The sequence below is a fragment of the Epithele typhae genome (assembly GCF_022376455.1).
Source record: "Epithele typhae strain CBS 203.58 chromosome Unknown BXZ73scaffold_27, whole genome shotgun sequence".
NCBI lineage: Eukaryota > Fungi > Basidiomycota > Agaricomycetes > Polyporales > Epitheliaceae > Epithele > Epithele typhae.
This window is the reverse complement of record NW_025954218.1, coordinates 401,752-424,062: the sequence shown is the minus strand read 5'-3', so window position 1 is coordinate 424,062 and position 22,311 is coordinate 401,752. Positions and strand designations below refer to the sequence as shown.

General features: G+C 64.8%; 5 protein-coding genes across 5 annotated transcripts; 3 read left to right on the top strand and 2 right to left on the bottom strand.

Annotated features, from left to right (window-relative positions):
- Window positions 1-4,406: 4,406 nt before the first annotated feature.
- On the top strand, window positions 4,407-6,805 carry BXZ73DRAFT_90328 (HLH-domain-containing protein; the record flags this gene model as incomplete). The annotated part of the gene is made up of 6 exons (XM_048025598.1): window positions 4,407-5,161; window positions 5,197-5,348; window positions 5,445-5,474; window positions 5,552-5,693; window positions 5,823-5,959; window positions 6,018-6,805. 6 exons carry the CDS (start codon window positions 4,407-4,409, stop codon window positions 6,803-6,805), a joined length of 2,004 nt encoding a protein of 667 aa, XP_047877504.1.
- Window positions 6,806-13,155: 6,350 nt separating this feature from the next.
- Window positions 13,156-14,294, top strand: BXZ73DRAFT_101898 (kinase-like domain-containing protein; the record flags this gene model as incomplete). Its single annotated transcript, XM_048015051.1, has 2 exons — window positions 13,156-13,241; window positions 13,310-14,294. 2 exons carry the CDS (start codon window positions 13,156-13,158, stop codon window positions 14,292-14,294), a joined length of 1,071 nt encoding a protein of 356 aa, XP_047877503.1.
- Window positions 14,295-14,398: 104 nt separating this feature from the next.
- BXZ73DRAFT_101897 (Six-hairpin glycosidase-like protein) lies at window positions 14,399-16,991 on the bottom strand (the record flags this gene model as incomplete). Its single annotated transcript, XM_048015050.1, has 13 exons — window positions 14,399-14,668; window positions 14,726-14,926; window positions 14,980-15,140; window positions 15,197-15,395; window positions 15,469-15,596; window positions 15,668-16,012; window positions 16,064-16,076; window positions 16,130-16,436; window positions 16,503-16,575; window positions 16,626-16,662; window positions 16,733-16,767; window positions 16,824-16,914; window positions 16,965-16,991. The coding sequence occupies 13 exons, from the start codon at window positions 16,989-16,991 to the stop codon at window positions 14,399-14,401; spliced, it is 1,887 nt and encodes a 628-aa protein (XP_047877502.1).
- A 1,302-nt stretch (window positions 16,992-18,293) lies between these two features.
- BXZ73DRAFT_101895 (uncharacterized protein) lies at window positions 18,294-19,245 on the top strand (the record flags this gene model as incomplete). The annotated part of the gene is made up of 3 exons (XM_048015049.1): window positions 18,294-18,693; window positions 18,769-19,157; window positions 19,210-19,245. The coding sequence occupies 3 exons, from the start codon at window positions 18,294-18,296 to the stop codon at window positions 19,243-19,245; spliced, it is 825 nt and encodes a 274-aa protein (XP_047877501.1).
- A 398-nt stretch (window positions 19,246-19,643) lies between these two features.
- BXZ73DRAFT_90327 (DUF647-domain-containing protein) lies at window positions 19,644-21,528 on the bottom strand (the record flags this gene model as incomplete). The annotated part of the gene is given in 8 exon segments (XM_048025597.1): window positions 19,644-19,826; window positions 19,846-20,183; window positions 20,253-20,430; window positions 20,500-20,864; window positions 20,923-21,006; window positions 21,068-21,144; window positions 21,255-21,337; window positions 21,397-21,528. 8 exon segments carry the CDS (start codon window positions 21,526-21,528, stop codon window positions 19,644-19,646), a joined length of 1,440 nt encoding a protein of 479 aa, XP_047877500.1.
- Between the last annotated feature and the right edge of the window lie 783 nt (window positions 21,529-22,311).

Here is a 22,311-nt window from a genome sequence, read left to right as displayed (position 1 = left end):
CGCCAGCACCAGCGGGGCGCGCGCGATGTCTTCGCGGACGTCGCGCGCGCATGTCGTGCACGGCCCCGGCCCCGCGCGAACGGTTCTTGAAGACAAAAGCGTCTCCCAACGCCGACTGCACCGTGCGCTGGGGCCGCTCGCCAGGGGAGATCGCCGTCCACGTCTGCGCACGCAACATCGTTGGATCCGGGTCCGGTCTGGCCTTCGCTATCGCCACCGCTACTGTCGCACCAGCCGTTGGTCGCACAATCCGTCACTGCGATCATCGTCGACGGAGAGTATCCATAGAGCCAGCCCGAAGCTCTACTTGCGCTCGAATCCCCGGACTCCGCCTGCCTTCCCCGCCTGCCCCCACGCGTCCCCGGCGCCTGCGCCGCCGCATCCGGGTTCGCGTTCTCGTCGCTCGCGCATTCCTCGGTGTTGTCCCAAAGGCGCATCCCCCGGGCTTGTTGCGCTTCTTCGCGTCTGGTGCCGGTGCTGCTGCTGCGGCGACGCGGGCCCGTGCGCGCACGAGTCCGGCTCGCGGTGCGGCGGTGCGGAGGTGCGGAGGAGAGAGGCTTCGGAGCTCGGAGCCCGGGATCGAGGGGCGGGCGCCCCGGATCATCCGCTCGTCTCCTCCGACGGACGCGCGCGGTGCGGGTGTGCCCAGCACTTCTGCGCTGCTGATGCGCGCGGACGCGGGACGATCCCCCACGCCCAGCTGGAGACACGAACCGGAGGCGTGCTGTTGGTGTCGGTGTCGTCCGGACCCCTGCGTCGACGTTGCCGACCTCTGGGAGCCCAGGGCCAAGCCGAAGCTGCAACATAGTACACCGCTATGTGCACAACGCTCCGTCCTCGGATACTCCTCGCGAGACTGGTATCCATCGCACGTACGCGGCGCAGCCCCGCGCACGGCGGCCCTGACGCACGCTAGAAGGCGCGTAGCCTCCTCTCCCTCGGGCATCTCTGGCTTGTCAATGTCATCCACAGGCGACCCTCCGAGCCTCGAGCCTCGCGCCCGGCCCGCCGAGTCCAAGGCGGGGGGCACGATGCGGCGCGAGCCCCGGATCCCGAATCCCGCTGGGGGCGCGGATCCGTGCTGCCGCCCGATGGGCGCGGGGTCGGGGGTCCGTGCGGGGACGCGGTGCGGGGGTGGCCGGCCGGCCGGAGGCGCGGACGCCGACCAAGCGCCCGGCCTCGCCGTCGCCGCGTCGTCGGTGTCTGGGCCGTGGGACACGGAAAGGGAAGGCTGAAGGCTAATCCAAAACCATGAAGGGACATTGTGGGAGTACAATGTGCCGGCGCCACACAGCTATCCCGCAAGCAGACTGTCGTCCTTCCGCCCTGGCCCCGAAGCTGATGCGCACTTCATGTAGGTTGAACGCTGCCGCGTTCAGCTCGCGGCGCGAATGGCGTACATACGATGGTTTTTATAAATTAGCCAACGCGCCGTGCACGACGCGTCCCCACGGCGTCACCCCGCTGATGAGTGTCAGAGGCGGAAATGGAGGGAGATTCGATCGTGCCGCCCCCGCTCCCAGGCGGTGCAGATCGCGATGAAAGGCCTGAAACGTCGACGAACGCTCGCACTCTTTCTCGATCCCTCCCGCTGCATGCGTTGCCTGCGGGCGGGCGGCAGACCGCACTGGCTCCCTCAGAAGCTCGAACTGCGGGCTGTCGCGGCGCTGTGCTGGGAATTAAAAGCAGGGTGGCCCCGTTGGTTCGGACCAGCCTTGCTCGCTGTGTTCTAGCTCGCGTTCTGGATCGACGCAATTTCACGCTGTTCGTAATGCGCATGCATGGTACGAGTGGCCCTTATTCACATCTGTCTCGAAGTGCACGCTTCAAGAACAACCTTGTCAACTCAACGCAGGCCCCGCGCCGCACACACCTCCGCACAGCACCCGCACATCCCAGCACCAGCGAATATTAAGCATCGGGCACGGGACTCTCGATCGAGCGCACGCGCGGCCAACAAGGCTCGAGGCCAGCTGCCACGCTTCCGCGAGCGTTCGCGCCCGGTCCCGCGCCGTGGCCTCGCAGGGCGCGCGTACATACCGGGCAGGAGGCGACCGACCGAGATCACGCTGGCCTGGCTCTATCCACATGCCTCCCGCGGGTTAAGATGCCGGCGGGGTCGCGAGCGCGATCACTCCGTACGTCCGCGCGCGACTCTCCGTGGGGCCGTAGGTGGGGGGCTGTGGGGGGCTCATCGGTCTGTAGCCCTGGGCCTGGGGGTCGTGGGGCCTCAGCGCGGCCCCGAAGGCGACGGAGCCGTGTGCGTATGCGCTACCAGGAGCGAACTTCTGCGCCGACCAGGTCCACGCACATCGTTGTGCATCGCCCGCCCCGTGCGACGGGTGCTCGTGAAAAGGCCAAGGGCGGTGGGGAACGAGACGATCGAACGCGTGGGAGGAGCATTCGCCAGGGGCTTCCGAGTTCGATAACCAGGGCCTTCTAAGTGCGTGCGTCTCTTTCGCGCCGGGCGGCTGGACGTGGGACGCACGCCCTCGAATGCGGGGGGCGACGGAACGCGAGCACCAGTGCGTGTGCGTCACGGACGAAGCGTGTCCCGCAGGTTCGCGCGGCGGTCGTGGAAAGGCGTCCCCGCGCGGGAGCCGGTGATCTATGTGCGCAGACGTGCACGCTGCAGCGTTCGGTAGGCCCATCGCCCCGCACGGGCGCGTGGGAGAACCCGCTGGCCACACCTTGCCTGGACGCTGCAGCAAGATCCGGGGGCGGTACGAAGTCAACTTTGCGCTTATGCCCACGACCTCTCCGTGCCCCCCACGGTGCCCGGCGCGGTGAGAGCAGCAGCAGCCGCAGCGAGCTCTACATCGACCGATCCTGGCCAGTGAGAGCGTCGAGTCGGAACGGGACGCCACGACGGCGTCGCGGGCGCCTGTCTACCCCGCATTGCCCCAGGCACGGGCAGGGCGCGGCAGCGTGGCGGGCGAGTGCTTATCCATCAGCAACTCAAAAGCTACGCGCGCACGCGCGCCGTGCGCGACGACGACGCGCCTCGCTCGGTCTCGCGGCGCTTCCAGATCAGGTTTCCCGGCGAGCGGATGGTTGGGCGTGGGGCGCGCAGCGCTGAGCGGAGGGCGCGCGGGCGAGCGTGGGCGCGCACTATGTCCGCCCGAGAATGGAGGCCGATGGAGGCGCGGCGGCAGGCGGCAGGCCCAGGGCGGGGCGGGGCTGGGGGCTGCCGATATGACCGGACGGCCTGCCGCTTGCGCTGGCGGCTCTCTTCAGCCTGTCGAGGAGGCCATGGACTCATGTGAAGACTGAGTACTGAAGGTGCGGGGATGCGGGGAAGGTGCGCAGCGAACAAGTCGACGCACCCCTCCCCCCGAGCCACAGTGCGGGAAACGGTACGCACCGTGGCTGAGGCTGGACACGCTCAGCGGGGAAGCGAGCGCAGAGAGGGCGAGGGCGTTGCGCGATCGGGACGCGGGGAGCGAACATGCGGCGCGCGCGAGGCCGTGGGTGGAGGCTGCAGACTCGGAATCTCGGAGGTGGGGGGTGCGCAAGCGCACATCACCTTTGATCGCGGTTCTCGGTAGTAGCTCATGGTGATACTTACAGGTCAGTGTGAGTGAGTCAAACGATGCGTAAGTACCAAAGGCGGGACTCGAGAGGGCGCGCGGACCGGACGGGCGCTGTAGCTAGGGGCGGCCGCGATGGGCGCTCGCGTCGCCGTCGGAGGACCGGGAGTGCGCTTTGCACAGACGGAGCCGGTGCGCCTCCACGCTGAAACGAAGTCCAAAGCGGGGGTGGCGAGGTTCGAGCAGGGGCGACGGACTCGAGCTCCGGGGTGTCTTGATGTCGGGTAAGTGCCCTGGACACAGCTTGCCCTGCGACGGTGGTCGGCGGCCGTCGCGTTCTGCGCGTGCGGGGCGAGCAGAGAACACTCGCTGTGGCCCAGTGGACGAGGAGTCGTCGGGTGGACGGAAGGGGGCGTCCCTCTCGAGGGTCTTCCACCGCCCGGGGAACACGACGATCGAGGCGATTACGTCAAGAATGGCGCATCCGCCCCGACACGGACTGATTGCTGTCGACCCCGACGTCGAGGACGCTGCCCGCGCCGGACGCAGCGCGAACGACGGCCGCGGGTGCACGGCGGTGGGGGCGGGGGCGGGGCGGGGGCGGGGTCCGGGGTCCGGGGGGACGGATGAGCCGTGCGGGGACTGGCCGGGGACTCGCTGATGGCGGCCCATTGGCGGGCCTGTGTTTGGTCGTGCTGGGTGCGATCTGAGATCCGGGGGCCCAAGAGAGCGGAAACGCGGGGTAAGCGAAAATAATAATAAGATTGGCGATAAGTGAATGGTTGTGTTTAAGGCCCGGGTGCGGGGTCGACTCCCGCCCTCGCCCTCCCTGGCAGACTCCCTCGAGCTCTCACCTCTCCCTAGCCACACCCTCCAATGAGCTCTGCCTTCTTCCCGTCCTTCAAGCCCCAGGTTCTCTCCCGCACAGAGGGCTTCCACCTCCCCTCCCCGCCTCCCTCCAACTCCCCGCCTTCCCCTCCCGCCAACCCCACATCCTCCTCGGGAACCGGCAACTTCGACAACCTCTTCGTCCCCCCACTCTTCTCCGTCCCCGACTCCTTCCGCAAGTTCCCCTCCCACTCGACCAGCGAACAGTCCGGCAACATGGATTTCTCCGACGAGCTGGCCTCGCTCATCGCGACCCCCTCCCAGGCACACATCCACAACTCATCCCACGAACGCTCCACCCAATCTCCAGGCGCGTACGATGACTACCGATCCCATCACACCCACAACATCTTCGACATCTCCGCCCCCACCTCCCACCACCAATCGTCCCATCACTTCGGACACCAGAACCCCTCCTTCTCCCTCCCCCCGCATCCTCCCTCCATTCGAGCTCCCTCCATGGACCGTCCTCCGTCCACAGCACACATCCCCTCCACGAGTTCAACGCCCACTCCCACTTCAACTCACCGTCCCCGCCATCGGCTCTTCCATGCGCTACGACCTCCATCCTCCCCGACGAACACCAACGGCGCGAACCCGTTCTCCGGCAACGGCGGCGAGTCCTCGTCCTTCCAGTCCCACATGTCCAACCTCTCCAACATCTCCTCGTTCTCCAACATGCCCAACCCCTCCGACTTCCACCTCAACGGCCCCGCGAACGGCCAGCGGCACACGCCGTCCCCGTCTCCGCGAACGGGGCCGGGACGGAGTTCTCGAGGAGCCGGTCTCGCTCGCGCGCTCCGGCCGCGAGCATGGACCCCGCCAACCCGCCGAGCACGAACGGCGGCCCGGCCCGCCGCACGCGCACCAAGCGCAACAGCGTCTCGAGCGTCTCCCCGCCCCCGCTCATCGCGGGCACACCCAGCCCTCGTGATCCCCAGCGGGAGCGGCGCGGGGCGCGGGCCCGCGAGCCCGCTCAGCCTCCACACCCAGGGCTGGTTCATGCCCTCGGGCCAAGGTAACGAGTTGGGCTTCCCACTCCGGAGAGCGTGCATGGTGCGTTCCGCGTGTCGCGTATTCAGATAGGCCGGCGGTCGAATGAGCATCCCTTTTCCCCTTTCCTTCCCACATAGGCTTCAGCGCGTTCAACGGTGGGACCAGCTTGGGGTCCGTGGGCTTGGGGGTCAGTCCGAAAGACGCGAACGTTCCCGGGATGGGCATCGTCGGCATGCAGAAGGGCGGCGAGACCCCTCCGGACGAGCTCGCTACGAAACAGTGCGTGTGCCGTCCCGTTCTCCCCGCCAGCCACCCGCTCATGCTGTCCGAACCGTGTCCGCCGTGTCCTCCCGCGATCTCCGTCCCGCGTGCGTTTGCCTTGCCCGATGACGTATGGCGGGAACACAGGGCGATAATTGCCAACGAGAAGCGCCGCCGGAGGCGGGAGTCCCACAACGCGGTCGAGCGCCGCCGGAGGGACAACATCAACGAGAAGATCTCGGAGCTCGCGACGCTCATCCCAGAGTGTCTCCTCGATCCGAATGGTGTGTGGCCCGCGTCGGATCGCGGGTGATATCAAAGCTGACATGAGGGACGGCTTAGCGACGATGACCGTTCCCGCCTCGCTCTCGCAGGCGACGAACGAGGACCTCATCTTCGGAGTGACGATCAAAGACTCCGGGGAGAAAAAGGAGGGCTCTGGCAGCGCCGAGCCAGAAGACATGAACCCGTCTTCGACGCCGACGACGACGACAGGGGGGAGCGCTGCGAACACCCTCGAAAACAACGCCGCGAAGGCGAACAAGGGCATGATTCTGCGCAAGAGCGTGGAGTACATCCGCTACCTGCAGCAGCTCGTCGGCGCGCAGGCGACCCGGAACCGCGACCTTGAGCAGCAGCTGCAGGCATTCCGCTCGGGCGGTGTTCCGTCGTCCGCGTCCGTCCACGGGGACGGGGACGGAGACGGGGAGATGAAGCTCCACGACGAGGTCGACGGGTTCCTCCTCAATGGCGCATCCGGAGACGCACCCGCCGCTGGGGGCCGCCCGCGGCGGGGGAGCGTGCGCAAGGGGTTCAACAGCGGGTTTGGAGACCTCCCGAGCGTGGAAGAGATGGACCAGGACACGGAGCTGGAGATGGAGCGGCCGTCGACGGCTGGCACCGGAGTCTCGCCTGGGAGCAGCTTGGACGACGACGACGTGGATGACGAGGGAGAGGAGGACGACGGGGACGAGGAGATGGAGATCATCGAGCGCGGGCGCAAGGGGCGGGACGGGCGACCGGTCGGGAAGCGGGTGGGGCGCAAGGGGAAGAGCGTGTCGGTGGACGCGGGGGCGAGCCCGGTCGCGGTGAAGGTCAAGAAGGAGGCGGACGGGATGGAGATCTCATGAGGATGGGACGGGCGGCGGGCGCGTGGGTGGGGGCGCGCCGCCGCCGCGATGCGCCGCGGTCGAGGCCGCGGTCGTCTGTGGATGCGAAAACGGCCGGCCGTCGGCCGTGCCCCCCTCCCCGCTATGAGTTGCTCGTTATGCGTTATGCCCCCATGCGTTCCTCGTCTCTTCGCCCTCTCCCCGCCACCCTCTCCTCCTCCCTGCCCTTTGACTCGCTCGCCCCCGCATGTGTTCCCGCCCCGGTCTCCGCCCACCGCTGCGCATCATCTCCGCGCAGCGCCCCTCCGCCGCATATCCTCGTTGCATGATTCCCGCGCCGCCGCTGCCGCCACTGCTCACTTGCCCCGCGCCCCCGCTCATACGTCCCGCCCATCACTCCGCCGCGTTCCCTGCATCGTGCATTCTATCTATCGCCCCCTCCGCCGCCTCTGCCTCTCGCACTCACGCCCACGCTCACCACCACGCTTACGCTCACGTTCGCGCCCGCGCTATCGATCGCCGCCTCGAAGTCCACCGGAGGAGCCGCCGCAGGGCCCTCCATTGTATCTGTATAATGCCATCTTCCCGGCCGTTGTCCATCGTCTCCCTCTCCCTTGCCTGTTCAGTGTTCACGCACGCACGAAGTCGTCTTGACATGTAAGTTCTCGGATCGACCGAGGTTTTTTTTCCAACCCCCTAATTCACGAATCGTTGGATCGAGCCTCTGATCGACTTGAAGAGCGCACAAGCCTGGGGCTAGTTTCGTGCGCGCCGCGCCCGTCCGCCCGTCTCCCCCTTTTCTAGCTAGTTAGGGCGTACGTAGGACCCCCCTGTCGCAGGCGCGCCCGTTCCCCCGCACCCCGCACCCCGTGCGAGGCGTCACAGCCACCCCCGCACGTCTGGCGTACGCGACGGGGTCGATGGAGGCGGTGGCGGTGGGTGGGTCGACGCCGTTTGTTTCTCTTCCTCCTCCTCGTAGGGTTCCAAGCGGGGGAGTTCTCAAGATCTCACGGTCCAGCCTAGGCGCGCGCACAGTACTTCGGGCAGCGGCGAGCGGGCGCGCGCTGGTGCACATACGTCCCACCGATGCGCGCGCACCAGCTGGACGAACTGTGCACCCGGTGCGGCCGCGCTTGGCCCCGAACGCGAGCCGCCGAGCGAGGCGCGTCGACGTCATCGCGAATGCCGCGGCTTCGACTCCACCGCCAGACGCACCGCGCGCGAACGTCCACCGTCCGGTGGCCTGGCCAGTGGCCACCGTCCGAGGTTTCCCCGGGGCTCAGCGCGAGCATTGGGCGCCGTGGGCAGGGAGAGAGAGAACGAAGCCGTTCCGTTTGCGTCACGGCACGGAGCGTACAGTACATACGTACAGGGGAAAAGAACTCGTCGCGCGCGCGCCTGCGATGAACCGTAAGTACGTCCCCGCGCGCGGCGCGGTGCGGAGGCAGCGCTCGGGCGCCCGCAGAGCGCGTACGGAACATGTACAGGCACATGTGTGTGGCCCGGCCACACCTGCCACCGATTGCCCAAACGCGGCGGGAGACGCGCGCGTTCGCTCGACGCACGTACGGCCACACGGCGGGAATCTCGTCGTCGATCGACGCGACGCGCATTGAATCGCGGGCCGTGCGCGCGGCGTCACGGGGCGGGCCTCGCGTCCTCCGCTGCTGTGCGTCCGCCGCGTGCGCGACAGACTGGGTTGGACACGTGAGCGCGAAGGGCGAAAGGAGCTGGGGGGGAGACGACGAACGCTGCTGCTCGATCGTGCGGGGGCCCCGCGGTGGACGCCGCGGACTGCCTGACGGCCTGCGGGGGAGGACACAAGGCCCCGCGGGAAGCCTCGCGGGCTCTGGAACGCGCGCCAGAACGCTCTCAGCTGGTCGGCCGTCGCGGCGGATCGATCGAGCGCTGCGTTTCCGCTGTGGCCCGTGGCCCGTGGGCTGCAGGCTCCCCGGACATTAAAAGCCCTTCACGGCACTTCCCCTCCGGCGCTGCTCGAATCGGCGGGGGGCGTGCACGGGATTCGGCGTCGGAGATGCGCGCGGGCGATCGGGTCGCTCCGTGTGTCCCCGCGCCCGCGCGCGTACGACGTACGTGTCTGCGTGGGAGCCCTGGGGTGGGGGTGGTGGACCACTGGACCTTGCGCGCGTGCGCATTGATCGCTGGACTTCGTCCACCGCACGGCTTCGCCGGCGATGCAGACGTAGCGGTGAGATCGAGGTGCTGGATCACCTAGCGGTGTCCGTGCCGTTCCTGCTCTCCGTGGGCGGAGATGCGGACGGGCGACGCAGGCCAAGGTGTCGATGAAGACCGCCGGTGTGGTCCATGAGCCGCCTGGAAGCGATGCATTGACGTGACTAGCTCGTAGCGGCCCACCCTTCTACGTCAATGCTTACTTGAGTTCAACGAGGCACGGGGACCTCCACTGGAGAGCCCTCGAGGCCCTTTCGTTCCACCTTCTCACTGGCAGGCCCCCGTCCCCCAGTCGCGCTGCAGATCGAATAGTCAGCCACGCCCACAACATACATGATGCAGAGGGCCAACACGTACCAGCTCCCCACGGCGGTAACCACCAGCACATCTCCATGATAGACCGCTCGCCGGGTTCGTGGGCCCGTAGAACATGTCCGATCGCCATATACCGTGGTCTCCGTGTGATGGACCATCACTCAGCACGGACGGCCTCCCCCGGGCAGGACAGGACACCGTCCTAACCGCAGCGGCGTCGCGAGCCCCGCACGTCCCGCGCGCGCGCGCCAGGGCGGGCCCCGGTCGGATGAGCACACAAGTACGTCCGTGTACGTACTTGGCGCCGCGCACGCGCGCGCCCGCGACGCACCCAGCAGCAGCAGCGTTCCTTCCCCGCCGTGAGATCCATCGGCGTCGATCTCCTCAAGGCCACAGTGCTGCTGGGGGGTCCCGCAGGGTCCCGCGCGGTGGTTGAACGTTGATGGTGTCCGTGGGCCGCTTGGGACGCAGAGATCCGGCGGGGCCGCTTGCGGCCGGCCCTGGGCGGTGTGAGCGACGCATGGAGGGGCATTGATTTGATGTGCGTACGGGCACTCGATCGGTAGGACGCCGAGGTGCCTTCAAGGAGCCCGAGGCAGCCTGAGGCTCGGTGAGTTGACACGGCCGACCGATAATCCTACCCCAGTTACTCAGATCTCAGACTCCGTGCTCCGATCGGGCTACTACTGCGAGAAGGGGTGCGTCAGACTTATTAGAGCGGGTAACGGGCTGCAGCTACCTCAACACGCACCTATAAGTAAGCCCCGGTCAACCTGGTCAACCGCTCTGACATGTGTGATCGCCGGCGGCCGGACGCGAGGTGAGATGCGTCAGAGCCCAGAAACCCCGCACGAACTATTAGCGGCGGGGGCACTCGCAACTTTTTAAATTAGGCCAAAAACTCGGAATCGGAGGGCGGCCAGTGGCCGAAGGCGGGCCAAGCGAGACAAGGCACCCGCCGCCCCCGCCGCCCTCGCAGCGGGGACCCCGGCACACCGCGCGGCTGCGCCTTCTGCCGGGCCTCTGGCAGCGTGCGGGGTGCGGGGGCGGGGGCGCGATCGGCGGCGGGTCTCGAGCCGCATGCTCATCCGTTTTCCCGCCCGTGGGGCTCGGCCCCGCGGTGGGCACGGGCTCCGGAAAGTCCGCGCTTTGCGGTCGTCCTTGGCTCTCTCGACTCTCGAGCTCGAGGGGAAAAAAACGGGAGCATTTGGGGGACATGGCCAAACGCGCACGCGCGGAACGGACGCGGTTTTTTGCGAGCTCGGTGTGCATTGCGCTGGAACTGCGCCCCCCCCCCCTCACCGCGTCGATCGACGATCGGTCGCGTTCGCGACGGGGCCGGGCGGCGGACGTGCGGCGAGCGCGAGGGCGGGGCCAATCGAACGCCGCCGCGCTCGACACCGGACGGTGCTCGTCGCTCGAGGACTCACGTCCGTTGATGGCCATGATTCATGAGGCCTGTCTCCACTCCACCGACGGCCGCTCCAATAAGAGCCAAAAAACCGCGCGTCGTACGTCGCCCGCGTCCGCAGAACTCATGTATGGCGTGCGCGGGGTCCCCCAGAATAGACGCCTGAACACTCCCCGCCTTCCCAAGCGCCCAGGGGTCGAACCTCTGCGGCAGGCCGGCTGGATAGAAAGGTAGCGCGACTGCCCAAAAACGCACGAGGAATACCCCGCGCGCGCGCCGTAGCCTGGTGTCGCGCAAGCTCCGGGCAGAGTTGGCCATCGAGTAAGCTTCGCGCCTCACGGAGCGCAGCGCTAAGGCTCCTCGATCGTGAAGCGCTCGCGCCTTACGGCACGACTCGGACGGGAGGGGTGCCGGTGAGGCTCAGGGAGGACCGCGGGCGCTGCCAGGCCGTGGCCGCGCCCGCAATGCGCTCGGTCACGGACCGCGGGAGAAGGGCGGGGACTGAATGGCTCGAGGGCGATCTGGACCGGCAGCGATAGACGATGATTAGACACGGTCGCGGTGGGATGCAGAAGCGGACAGACTCACTGTATGAGCGGGGGGCCTGCAGGGCACGAGGCTACAGGGCATCGACCCCCGGTCGCTTCAGCCGGTCGAAGAAGCGGGAGTGTGTGTGTGGATGGAGGAGACGATGGTACCGCACGGGCGCGCACACGCCTCGCGCGCCGACGATACGAGCCGTCACGGGTGCGCGTCGGGCCGACGAGACGGCGGGCGGGCACGAAACGGACGCGCGGATGCAAAAAGGCGCATGGTCCGCGAGGAGAGTTGCTGGAGTCGCGCAAAAGGTGGCCCGGTACCAGTACGCATGGCGAGGGCGCGGACTCGGACCCCGCAAACGCGCGTGTGCCGAGCGCGATTGGCCCGCGCGGGGAGATAGAACGCCCGGCGCAGACGCAGCGCGCGGCCGGGATGTTTTGGAGGCGTGGAATCGTGCGCGCGCGGGATTATGGGGACGCTTCGCGGCGGTGCTTCGTGCGGAGAGGGGGGCCCCGTCGCGCGGTAAGCGCGGCGCGCGCGGAAGACCGCGCGTGCTTCGCAGTGTGTGGCCGCGGGCGCGAAGGAGGGGCGCATGTGGTGGCGTGGAGGGTTCAACGAACGGGCGTATGGAGGTCGTCGATGCTAATGTGTACAAAACGGTGCGCGCATGCCGGGCGCGAGGGGGCTTCCCAGCCAGACCTGCTCGCGATGCGCACGTCCTCTATATAGCTGTGTGCGTCGACGGCAGAGGTACAGGTTGTGGCTGGCGTCGACAGCGAGCTGAGAACGGACAAAGTGTGGCTGCGAGGTCGATACGTAGCGTGAAGAGGACTTTGACCCCTTGGACCGGGCATTTGGCCAGACCGGCGCGCGGGCCCGAGCTCCGGCCTGCGGACCCGCGCTCCGCTGGTGCCGGCGTGTGGGGGCCAGAGAAGGGCCGCGCGAAGGGCGGGGCTCCCAAAGTTCCAAAGTTCCAGGCGGTAGAACGGGCGGTGGAGCGTGGCAGGCAGGGGCGGGGACGGCGTCGGTGGAGAGGCTCGGCGGGGTGTAGAAGGCTCTGGAGACGTCGACGAGGGCGGAAGACGAAGGGGCGTGCGGTGACAATGCTCCGCCGTCATGCTGTGGAGAGCAGAGGGTGCCGTGCTCTGATGGGAAGCGGGGCTTCGTGCAAGGCTTGCACGCCGAGCGCACTGTCCGACGCCCAGGACAATGGAGGCCGAAGGAGGAGCGACGAGGCGAGTGCGCGATCTGGGTCGATAACGGCGATCGTCCTCGATAGGCAAGGCGTCCATCCGGCAAGGGGATTGGCCAAGACGCCGGGGGCGATGGCGATCTTGGATGCGCAGGGACCAGGCCGCGGACGGCTTCTTGTCCAGCACGGACCTTGAGGACTGCGTCGATGCGGAGCCCCGCACAACCTGCGCACGTAAACAGTCCCGGCCATCCGTCGGCATACTGCTCCAGTCAGAGATACATCCACGTAATGTACAACACACACCTCGTCGTCCACTCCCAATCATTCCGCGTTCTCGTCAGCTAGTACAGTTGCATGCCCCATTCCGGAGATTCTTTAGTTGGACCAGTTTTGAATCGCTCACGTTCATCGGGATTTCGTCCGACGCTCAAGAAGTGGACCTCGAAGGAAACCGATTGGTGAAGGACAGATGGGTATGGTTTGAGGTTGAAGCTTGTTGAAAATCGCAGGTACGTAGAGAGTTACCAGTGACAGTAACGTCCGTGTACTAGAGCGCCGACTGTGATGTATTCGGTGTCACATTCCTCTGAGCCGCAGCGTGACGCGCCACCGACATTTCAACTTGCCTTGCACCCTTGCCTCATCTACTCCTTGGCCAATTCACCAGTCAGATCGATATATATTGAGCACATTATATCGTCTCTACGCCACAGCAGAATGGATAACCATGGCTCGTGGGACCTCGATGAGGATGATATCGAACCTACCGGCCTGCCCTTCCAACAACCACAGATCGAGTGGCGGTACGTTCTCTCCACTCCATCCCCAAACCACCAACGACCCACTCACGCCCACACCCACACCCCACCAGCGAGGTCGAGGCCTTCCTCCCCGCGGACGCCTACCCGATCTTCCACCCCTCCGACGCCGACGTCGCCCACATCCTCGCCCTCATGGACACCACCGCCGTCGAGCTCGAGCTCGCCCCCGGCGAGCCCGTCGCGTCCGCCTCCGGCAACCAGTTCGCCGACCTCCGCGACGGCCGCGTCGTCAAGGTCGGCTGGCGCGCCTCCGAGCTCATGCTCGAGGCCTACGCCCTCGTCCTCGTCCGCGCCCGCACCCGCGTCCCCGTCCCCCGCGTGCACGCCGCCTTCGTCCGCGACGACGCCGCCCACCTCGTCATGGACCGCGTCGACGGCCTCCCGCTCCACCGCGCCTGGGCCTCCCCCGGCGGCGGCGCCGACCGCCACGCGCAGCTCCCCCGCCCCGCCCTCCGCGCCGTCCTCCGCCAGCTCCAGGGCGCGATGGACCAGCTGCGCGCGCTCGGCGAGCGCCTCGCCGCGCAGGCCGGCGGCGCCGCGCGCGGCCGCACCGCGCCGATGCGCCCCGCGTTCGGCTCGTGGCCGCGCCAGCCGTACGCGCACGCCGCGTTCGTCGACGAGCGCGCGCCCGCGGGCCTCCAGGCGCCCTCGCTCGTCTTCGCCTCCCTCGCCGAGTTCCACGCGTACTGGCTCGCGCGCTTCGGGCGGCACGCCGCGGACCCCGCGTACGCGGACCTGCGCGCGCTCTGGGCGCGCAGCGAGGGCGGGAGCGCGGCGCTGCCCGAGCTCATGCACGGCGACCTCGCGCCGCGGAACGTGCTCGTCAAGGACGGCGCCGTCGTCGCCATCCTCGACTGGGGCACGTTTGGGTGGTACCCCACCTTCTGGCAGATGATCGGGATGTGGGCCCAGTTCAAGCCGAAGCGGGTCGAGGACGCCATCAAGGAGGTCTTTGGGGGGCCGTCGCGCGAGGCCTCGGTCTACGTCGAACTGCTGGCCCTGCTCGACAACCCGTCGTTTGTGGAGGACGAATGAGGTCTGGTCCTGTCGCTGTGTACGAACGCGGTCGTGTCATTGGATACCCGACACATGCTATGCTACTTCCTTCCCCGTCGCTTCGGACACACCTCGTGCCCCTTCTACTCGTACCGCGGTAGCTTCGCGCTCAGCTCCGACACCTCCGTGATCGGCAACCCACAGGCGAAGTTCTCGCAGATGCGCACCCCGGGGCGGGGTGGCGCCTCCCCCTTGTCTAAACCTTCTATGAGGCTCTGGAGAGCGCTGTTCACCTTCGCAAGCTCGCGAGGTGGATTGGTGGGGTCGAGGTGGATCAGAACGCGGTTCGGGATGAACGTCGTCCGGACTGTTTGCAGCAGGGGTGTGCCGTGCGGAGAGCCCGTATGAATGAACTGCATAGCGCAGGCACACGGTCAGATGGGGACATCTGGATGTGAAAAACAGCATACCTGCATATAGCCCTTATCCGCCATCAACGCCGCCGAGAGCATGGCGGAGCTCACGAAGGGAGCTTTATTGAGGATCTGTCCGTTGGAGATCACGATGCTCTGCGCCTTCTCGCTGTACGCCGTGTGGCTATCCGCGTCGAAGTGCGAGAGACGCTGGAGGTTGGAAAGGGTTATCGATGCCGCACTGGGCTCGGCGCCGTCCTGGGGCACGTATATGTGAGCACACGATCTGGACGACTGGCGGCGGTACGTACTTGCGCATCCTTCATGCGGATCAGAATGTGTTCGTCAGGCGCAGACGCGAAGTACCCGCCGCCTTCGGGATCGTAGAAGAGCTCGTCTTGCTTTGCTTGGAGACGAATGGCCCACAGTGCATACTCTTCTTTGCCGCCGGCTTCATAGAGATCGAGCAACCCTGAACCGCGCCGCTCAATCGCCGTGTTGCTGCGATCGAAAGACTGCAGAGCATACCTTGGATGAGGAACGCGTAGTCATCGGCTTGTCCCACTGGGCCTTTGCCTTCGCGGAATGATCGGCTGAGCGTGCCGCTGGCCTCATCGTAGAGGTTACGCCGAACAAACGCGGCGGAATTCTCCGCTAGCTTGAGGACTTCCCTGGACACTTCGACCTTGTGGAAGAAAACTTCGGAAGCCCGAGATAGGCCCGATATCTACACGGGCGTTAGAGCTATGCCAACAACCACGGAGAAGGCTCCTTGCCATTAGTCCGTTCCAAGCCGTCACGACCTTGTCGTCGAGGTGGGGACGCGGACGGTTCTTGTCGCGAAAGTCGCGCAAGGTTGCGAGACTCCTGGCTAGTATTGTTTGCGCCTCCTCCTCGAGCCTCCCGAACTGTTGCGCGGTCTCGTCGACTGTATGCGCGGTATACAGAACGTTCTGCTCGAGGATAAGTCACAACGTTGAACAGCAACGACTAAAACACCCGCCTGTCCCTTCAACTCGCCCTGGATATCGTGACGCGGGTCGCAGTTGCCATCTTGCTCGACACCGAAGTGGTACTTGAACAGCTCGGCGTCGGGTCCAAGAAGCTCGTCCATTGCTGGGCGGTCCACACGTAGATGCGCCCTCTTTCTTGACGGTGCTGTCGTGCGTGGGCAGCGAGTCCGCGTCTTCAGCGCTGTAGAACCTCCTTCTGGGCTCGTGAGATCCTTTCCGACGTAAGAGATGATGTCTTTCGCCATCAACCCCAAAGTGACGCGTTCCTGCGAGCTGGAAGGGAGCAGCTGATAGAGCTCAGGGCGGAAGAAAGGAGTGTCCCTGATCGTAACTGTATGCTAACCTCAGTGGGCAGATGGACCTGTATTAAGGAGATACTTACAGCATCTTTTCGACTGGCAATGAATTCAATTTACAGCACCTTTGAATAAGCGGGCATGCAACTCACAGTGGGGAACGTGCCATCGCGCATCAACAGAGTATCGAGAGAACCTCCTCCTACAACGTCTCGAATGCCGCCATTATAGATCTTGGTCATCGTTTTCAGTGCCATGTCTCGCGCCGCCTTTGCTTTGTCCAAGTCTTGCGGCGAAGTGTTGGCATCTCCGAGATGGTAAGCGGTAAAACGCGATAAGAAATAAGTTGTTTGGGAGATCGAAGGGAACTTCGGTGCAGTGCCGAACCCGCCATTCGCCGAGTCGAAGCGCTTTTGCAGGCGTTCGAAAACATTCGTGGCAAGGTTGCGCACATGAATGCTAGAATCAGGACAACCTATGAGAACGAATGAGCAGCAACGCGATATTGGCAGAATCAGAACCGACATGTGTGGTCTGTTGGAGGGCTTCGATGCCTTGCTGACCAGATTTCCGACAGCGCTCCGGGTCTTCTTCCCACCTGGAATGGGGCATGAGATCATTGGGTGGACGCAGATAGAGAGCACATACGCTTCTGCGAGAGTGGTGAGGATTGAGCGAAATCGGCCTGCAGGAAAGTAGGTCTGAAATGTGTTTAAAATGAACTACGGTCATAAATGTACCATCCGATCACTCACTCCTGCAAAGAATGGGTGTAGCTCTGGCGTGAGCCCTGAGTTGACTGACTTTAATACCGTGTTGTATGCGCTCAGGTGTACCAAGACTTACATATAGACATGGGCCATCCGCCTCCGCCAGAGATGCCCTGAAGGAACATCATGTAAAGGCGATCGACGTCCGGGCGTTCTTCACGATCAACCTGCGACACCTCTCAGAGAGTGGGGATGGCGGCTCGGTGAGGAAACGAACCTTGATGTTGACATAGTAATTGTTCATAATCTCGGCCGTCAACTCATCCTCAAAACTTTCATGTGCTAGCACATGGCACCCTTCATAGCAGACACATGAGTCCTTCATGCATCAGAGGGAAATACTACTCACAGTGACACGCGGAATATCCGACCTGTTCTCGACTAAGAAGCGTCCTCGCGCCCCACGAAGACAAGGACGTACAGAGAGAAAGATGGGTTTGTTCTCAGCCTTCGCTTTCTCAAATGCCTCCTGACCCCACTCATACCAGTCCACCTAGCGAAGGGAGGGGTGTCGGCGCATTCTCGTGGACGCCAACTGGTAGTACACCCACTGGGTTGTTCGCATGCTGGAGAAGATACGGACTCTTGGCATTAACCAAGTGGTTCGTATGTGTGGTCTTCATAGGCCCCTCTGTTTCCATTCCGCGTGTGTGGAAGCCTGCTCTCCACGGGGTCTTTGAACGGATTTGTTGGGAGATCGTGGTAGAAACGTGGAGGGTGGACACAGGTGGAAATGAGTGGACTTGACGACGCGCGCTCTTCCCGACGAGGTTTACAACAAGAGGGCAGCGACAGCTGGCCAGGATCGTGGTGACATGCATGCAGAGAAAAGCGAGAGTTGTGGGAGCGGAGGAGTTGCCGGGGTGATGACGTGAGTTAAGCCTAACCATGATCTAGGGCTTACCCCCGGATTCGGGCCGCTGAGCTCGTGAGTGACTTTGGGCAGCTTTGGGCCTCCGACCGAAGTGTCCGCCACGGTACCTCTGCCTCCACCATCTCGACGCTTCCGCTGTCGCTCCGCTAGCTCATTATACAGGCGGCGCATCTTCCGCCCTCTGTCTCCCGCGCACGCCAGCATGGCGTCCCTGCGAGCGAGCATCGAACTTCCTCTCGATGTGGAGTTCATCATCCTCGACCACCTCCGCTACGACAAGCACTCAACAATGACTTGCTCGCTTGTATGCAGAGCTTGGAAGGCTTCGTGTCAACCCCGCCTGTTCCAGGTGCTTAAGATCAAGGCGTCCGAAAGCGAGGGCACGCTCCATGCATTCGACCACTTCCTTGCCGCAACTCCCGAGCTCGGCTCGTTCATTCGACACCTCCACATTAGCGGAAATCTCACAAACACCGAATACCCATCGGAGCGGTGCCAGATGCAACACCTCGCGAGGACAAACCATTTCTAAGTACGCAGCTCCTCCACGATCTTCTCTCCAAGCTCCCTTCCCTCCGTACGCTGGGCCTCGCCCTCGTCCGTTTGACCGGCGGCGAGCTCAATCCCAACACACCACTATGCCGACCGGAGTTGGATGCACTTGATATCACCATGGGGAATCAAGTCAAGAGTGTGGAGGACATGGTTGCCCTCCTCAGCCCCATCAGCCTTTTCTCGCGCCTCGGCCAACTTCGCTTTTCGGCGATGTCCTTCGCAAGCAAAGACCCGGAGCTGGTGAACGCCGATCTCGCGCTCAAGCACTTCCACTCCATCGGCCCTGTTCGCATCGAGGAGCTCGACGTACTGAGCTTCCGGACCCCGTGGATTTCTCTGCTATATCCCTTTGTCCTTGAGAACCACACCCTCGAGCAAACGCTGCACACCGTCACCGCCTACGTCTCGGGACCGTGGTCCTACACCCGGCAGCTCGGACGCTTCCTCGCCGACGTCGGCCCCGCGCTGCGCTGCTTCAAGCTCAACCCCGCCTACAGCGCCTTCTACGGGCGCGAAGGTGAGCTCGAGTCACCTCCGCCGAGGCCGCGGTGCTCACCAATCCGATTTGATATTCGCCCTGCCTTCCTCGCAGACGACTTCGACCCGTGGCAGACGCTGAACCTGCACCGCTGCGAGAACTTGCAAACGCTCGTGCTCACGCTCGACATCCGGGACCTCGTGCTCACCCCGGCGTGGTACGCGCACGGGCAGGGCATCGCGACGCACGCGTTCGAGCAGCTGCTCGTCCCCGAGCGTCTCCCCGCTCTCCGTCGGTTCACGCTCCGCGTCTGGGTCGAGGACGGGAACCGGATCCTGGACGCGCTCGACTGGTCCGCGGTCGAGGCCGCGCTCCGCCGGCTGCCGACCCTCAAGACATTTGTCGTCGACCTCGCGTGGTGGCAACGGGCGCCGACGGAGGACTTGGCGAAGAAGATGCCGGAGCTGCACAGAACGAATGTGTTCCAACTCTGCGTCGCGCCGGTGAGTGCTGCAACCCTGGCCGGATGCGGGCACGGTCTGACCACGTTCGCAGGGCCCGGAGGCCAGATGGTGGAGTGGCCTCAACTGAGGGCTCTGGAAGACATGCATGGCTTCACTCATGACTGTTGCGTTTGATGCTGGACTTGCTCGGCCGGAACTTGTCGGATTGTATCGGTGTTGTTGTGGTCACACGACCATTCGAATGATGTACGCTGAACGCAGGAACCTCTATGTAGACATCTCAGAGCCTCTATAACACCATGTACAACATATATATTACGTCTGTTGAGTAGAACTTCCCGTTCTATTCGCCAGCCCGGTACATACTTGTTTCCAATCACAAACAGGGCCATTCTGCCGTGGTCACACGACCAAATGTTCAAAACTTGTAAAACCTCTATGCAGATGTACAACAGCCTCTATAGCACCATGCAACGACCAACGAGACCCAACACGACGACTACAAGAGTGTCTAGATGTGAAACTCTATACGCGCTTCTTGTCTTCCACTGCCGCCCCTTCTCCGACTTCCACCGACATCGTCACCGGCGACCCCCCTACCAGCGCACCCTCGTCCACCTTCCACCCCGCCGCCCGCGCCGCCTCCACGAACGTCCCAAACGACCGCTCCACCACCTCGCGCGCCGCCACCACCTCGCGCAGCCGCGCCTCGAACCCGTCGTCCCACCCGCCCCGCCCGGCGCCGCGCAACCTCGTGCGCGTGCGCCCACGCGCGCAGGTGGTCGCGCGCAGCGTGCCCCTCCTTGAGCGCGACGACCGCCCCGAGCCCCGCGGGCGCGGGCCACAGCACGTACCGGTCGCGCGCGAACGCGGCGAGCACGCGCGCGATCTGCGCGTCCGACAGGCCCCCGGGCGGGAAGAGCGCGTGGAAGGGCGCGCCGAGCGTGCAGTGCGCGCGCGCGGGCCCGAGGAGGCGCGTCGGGTCGGCGAAGATGCGCTCGGCGCTCGAGACGACCGCGGGCCCGGGGACGGCGGGCGGCGCGCTGCTGTGGGGCGTGCCGTCCTCTGTCGGCGACGAGGGTCCGCGTCAGTGCGGGAACGATGGGGGAGGGAGAGGGAGGCGGTGGGACGCACTGTCGAGGCTGGCGCGGAACGCCTTCCACGCGATGCCCGCGCGCTGGCGGTTGAGCGTGTGGAGCGCGATGACGCGCACCGCGAGCACGTTGAAGGCGAGGTGCGCGGCGATGAGCGCGGCGAGCACCGCGTACGTCGCGCGCGCGCTGTGGACGTACTGCACCACCACCGTCCCGCACTGACCTCCCCGTCAGCGCAACGCAAGACAAGACAAGATAGAGGGGAAAGCACGAGAGCGCGCACGCACCAGCATGCCCAGGAGCGCGAGCACGGTCTCCTTGCTGCCGTCCTTGGCGTTCAGGTCGCCGACGTCGCCGGGACGCGCGCCCGCGCTCGCGAAGTGCACCGTGAGCGCGGCCTTGGAGCCCCCGGCGACGGCGCCGCACAGCGCGCGGCACGCGCCGCTCGCGCACAGGGCGGCGATGCGCAGGCGGGACGTCGTGTGCGCGGACGCGTGCACGAACGGCGGGGCGGGCGAGAGCGCGAGGGCGGCGAGGTGTGGGGAGAGCGTGTCGAAGACGATCGCGGCGTCGTTGAGCACGTCTGCGAGGAGGCGGTACGTCTTGGCTTCGGGGGAGAGGGAGGTGCCGAGGTAGTAGCCGGCGACAATCGCTGTGGGAGTGGGGAGTTAGGGCGGCGAGGCCTCGGAGGGGGTGAAGGAAGTTCGTACTGGTTAGTCGGCTAAACACGTCTTGCAGGACAGTCAAGAGGATGGCGTTGGTCGCTGAGGCGGACGCATTTCCAACACCATGGGCTGAGAGAAAGAATGCGCAATTAGAGCTCCATCTGGTTTCCTGAGATGAAGTGCTGCGCACCTTGAAGAACCGCTCTGGAGCCAAAGAGTGACGCCAACGAGCTGCAGAATGCTTGAAGGGAATTCCAAATCTGGTACCTGCGGATGAAGTTCCATCCAACCTGAACACACAGGTTCGCTTTAGCTCACCAGAGGTAGTCTACTCGATAGCGTCAATAAAACCTTTACATATGTAGGATGGAGTTCACTCGCCATCCGACACCGTAGCTGGGTAGCCTTCAGGCAAAAATACGTCACTCAGGAAATCATTCCACGTCCTCCTTGGACGTTTCTGCGCTTATGAAGTCAGCAGACAACTACGCCAGGCGCATTCCAGTGGCGCACACGCACCTTGTTCGACGAAGGCTGCAACGACCTCGACTCGCTCGTGTGCCCGTTCGCCAGCTGAACGCCGCCAGAATACACGCCAGTCACCCGACCCGACCCGTCTTTCTCGCGCACCACGAATGCGGCGGCAGACATTCTTACTTACCCTCCTCGCTTCGCAATCACTAGCCTTGGTATGTCTGAGTCCCACCAGAGAGGAGAGGGGCAGAACGGATCAGCCTTGTCTCGGAGGAGGTGATCGCGGCACAGAGCAGGGCACAAAGTTGAAGCGTTGCAGTTTGAAGCTTGAAGCCTCGCAAATAACGTGATTACGTAATGAAAGCCTCGCTGCTCCCTGGATAAGCCGGACGTAAGAGAAGCGGTACACGCTCCGTTCAACACTTCAAACGTCAAAGTTGGCGACGTCGGTACTGCGCAGGACGGCCACGGCACACGGGACTCCAAAGGGAAAACCCAGATCGTCTAGTAGCGAATTTCGGCACTCCGCTGCCAGACCACCAGGGGAGCCCTGGCGAGCCCCATGCGCGTGGCGCCGCGCAGATCTCTCATTCAGTTAGGCATGGGCTAGTTCGGGGCCCTCGGGGTTGAAACGCGATCATCAGTACACTATTGCGCCCTTCTGGAGCCTTCCCCGTCCCGCGTTCGCCGTTTGCGAGGGGCGCTGATCGAGCTCGCCGGTGTTTATCTGAAGCCATACGGGCTAGCGCCTGCTAGCGTGCGAGGAGGGTAAGACCTCCGGCATTTATCAAAGGCGAACTCCAGAGGAACAGACCCTGGGCTGACAGGCAACGAGCCGTGTGGCCGGAAAACGAGGCGAGGCTGGCGAACGAGCGTGGGTATGTGTGTATCGAATGAACGAGCGTGTGGGCGTGTCGGACGGGCGAGATGGGAAAAGCAGCAGGCGGAAGGCGACGAGAG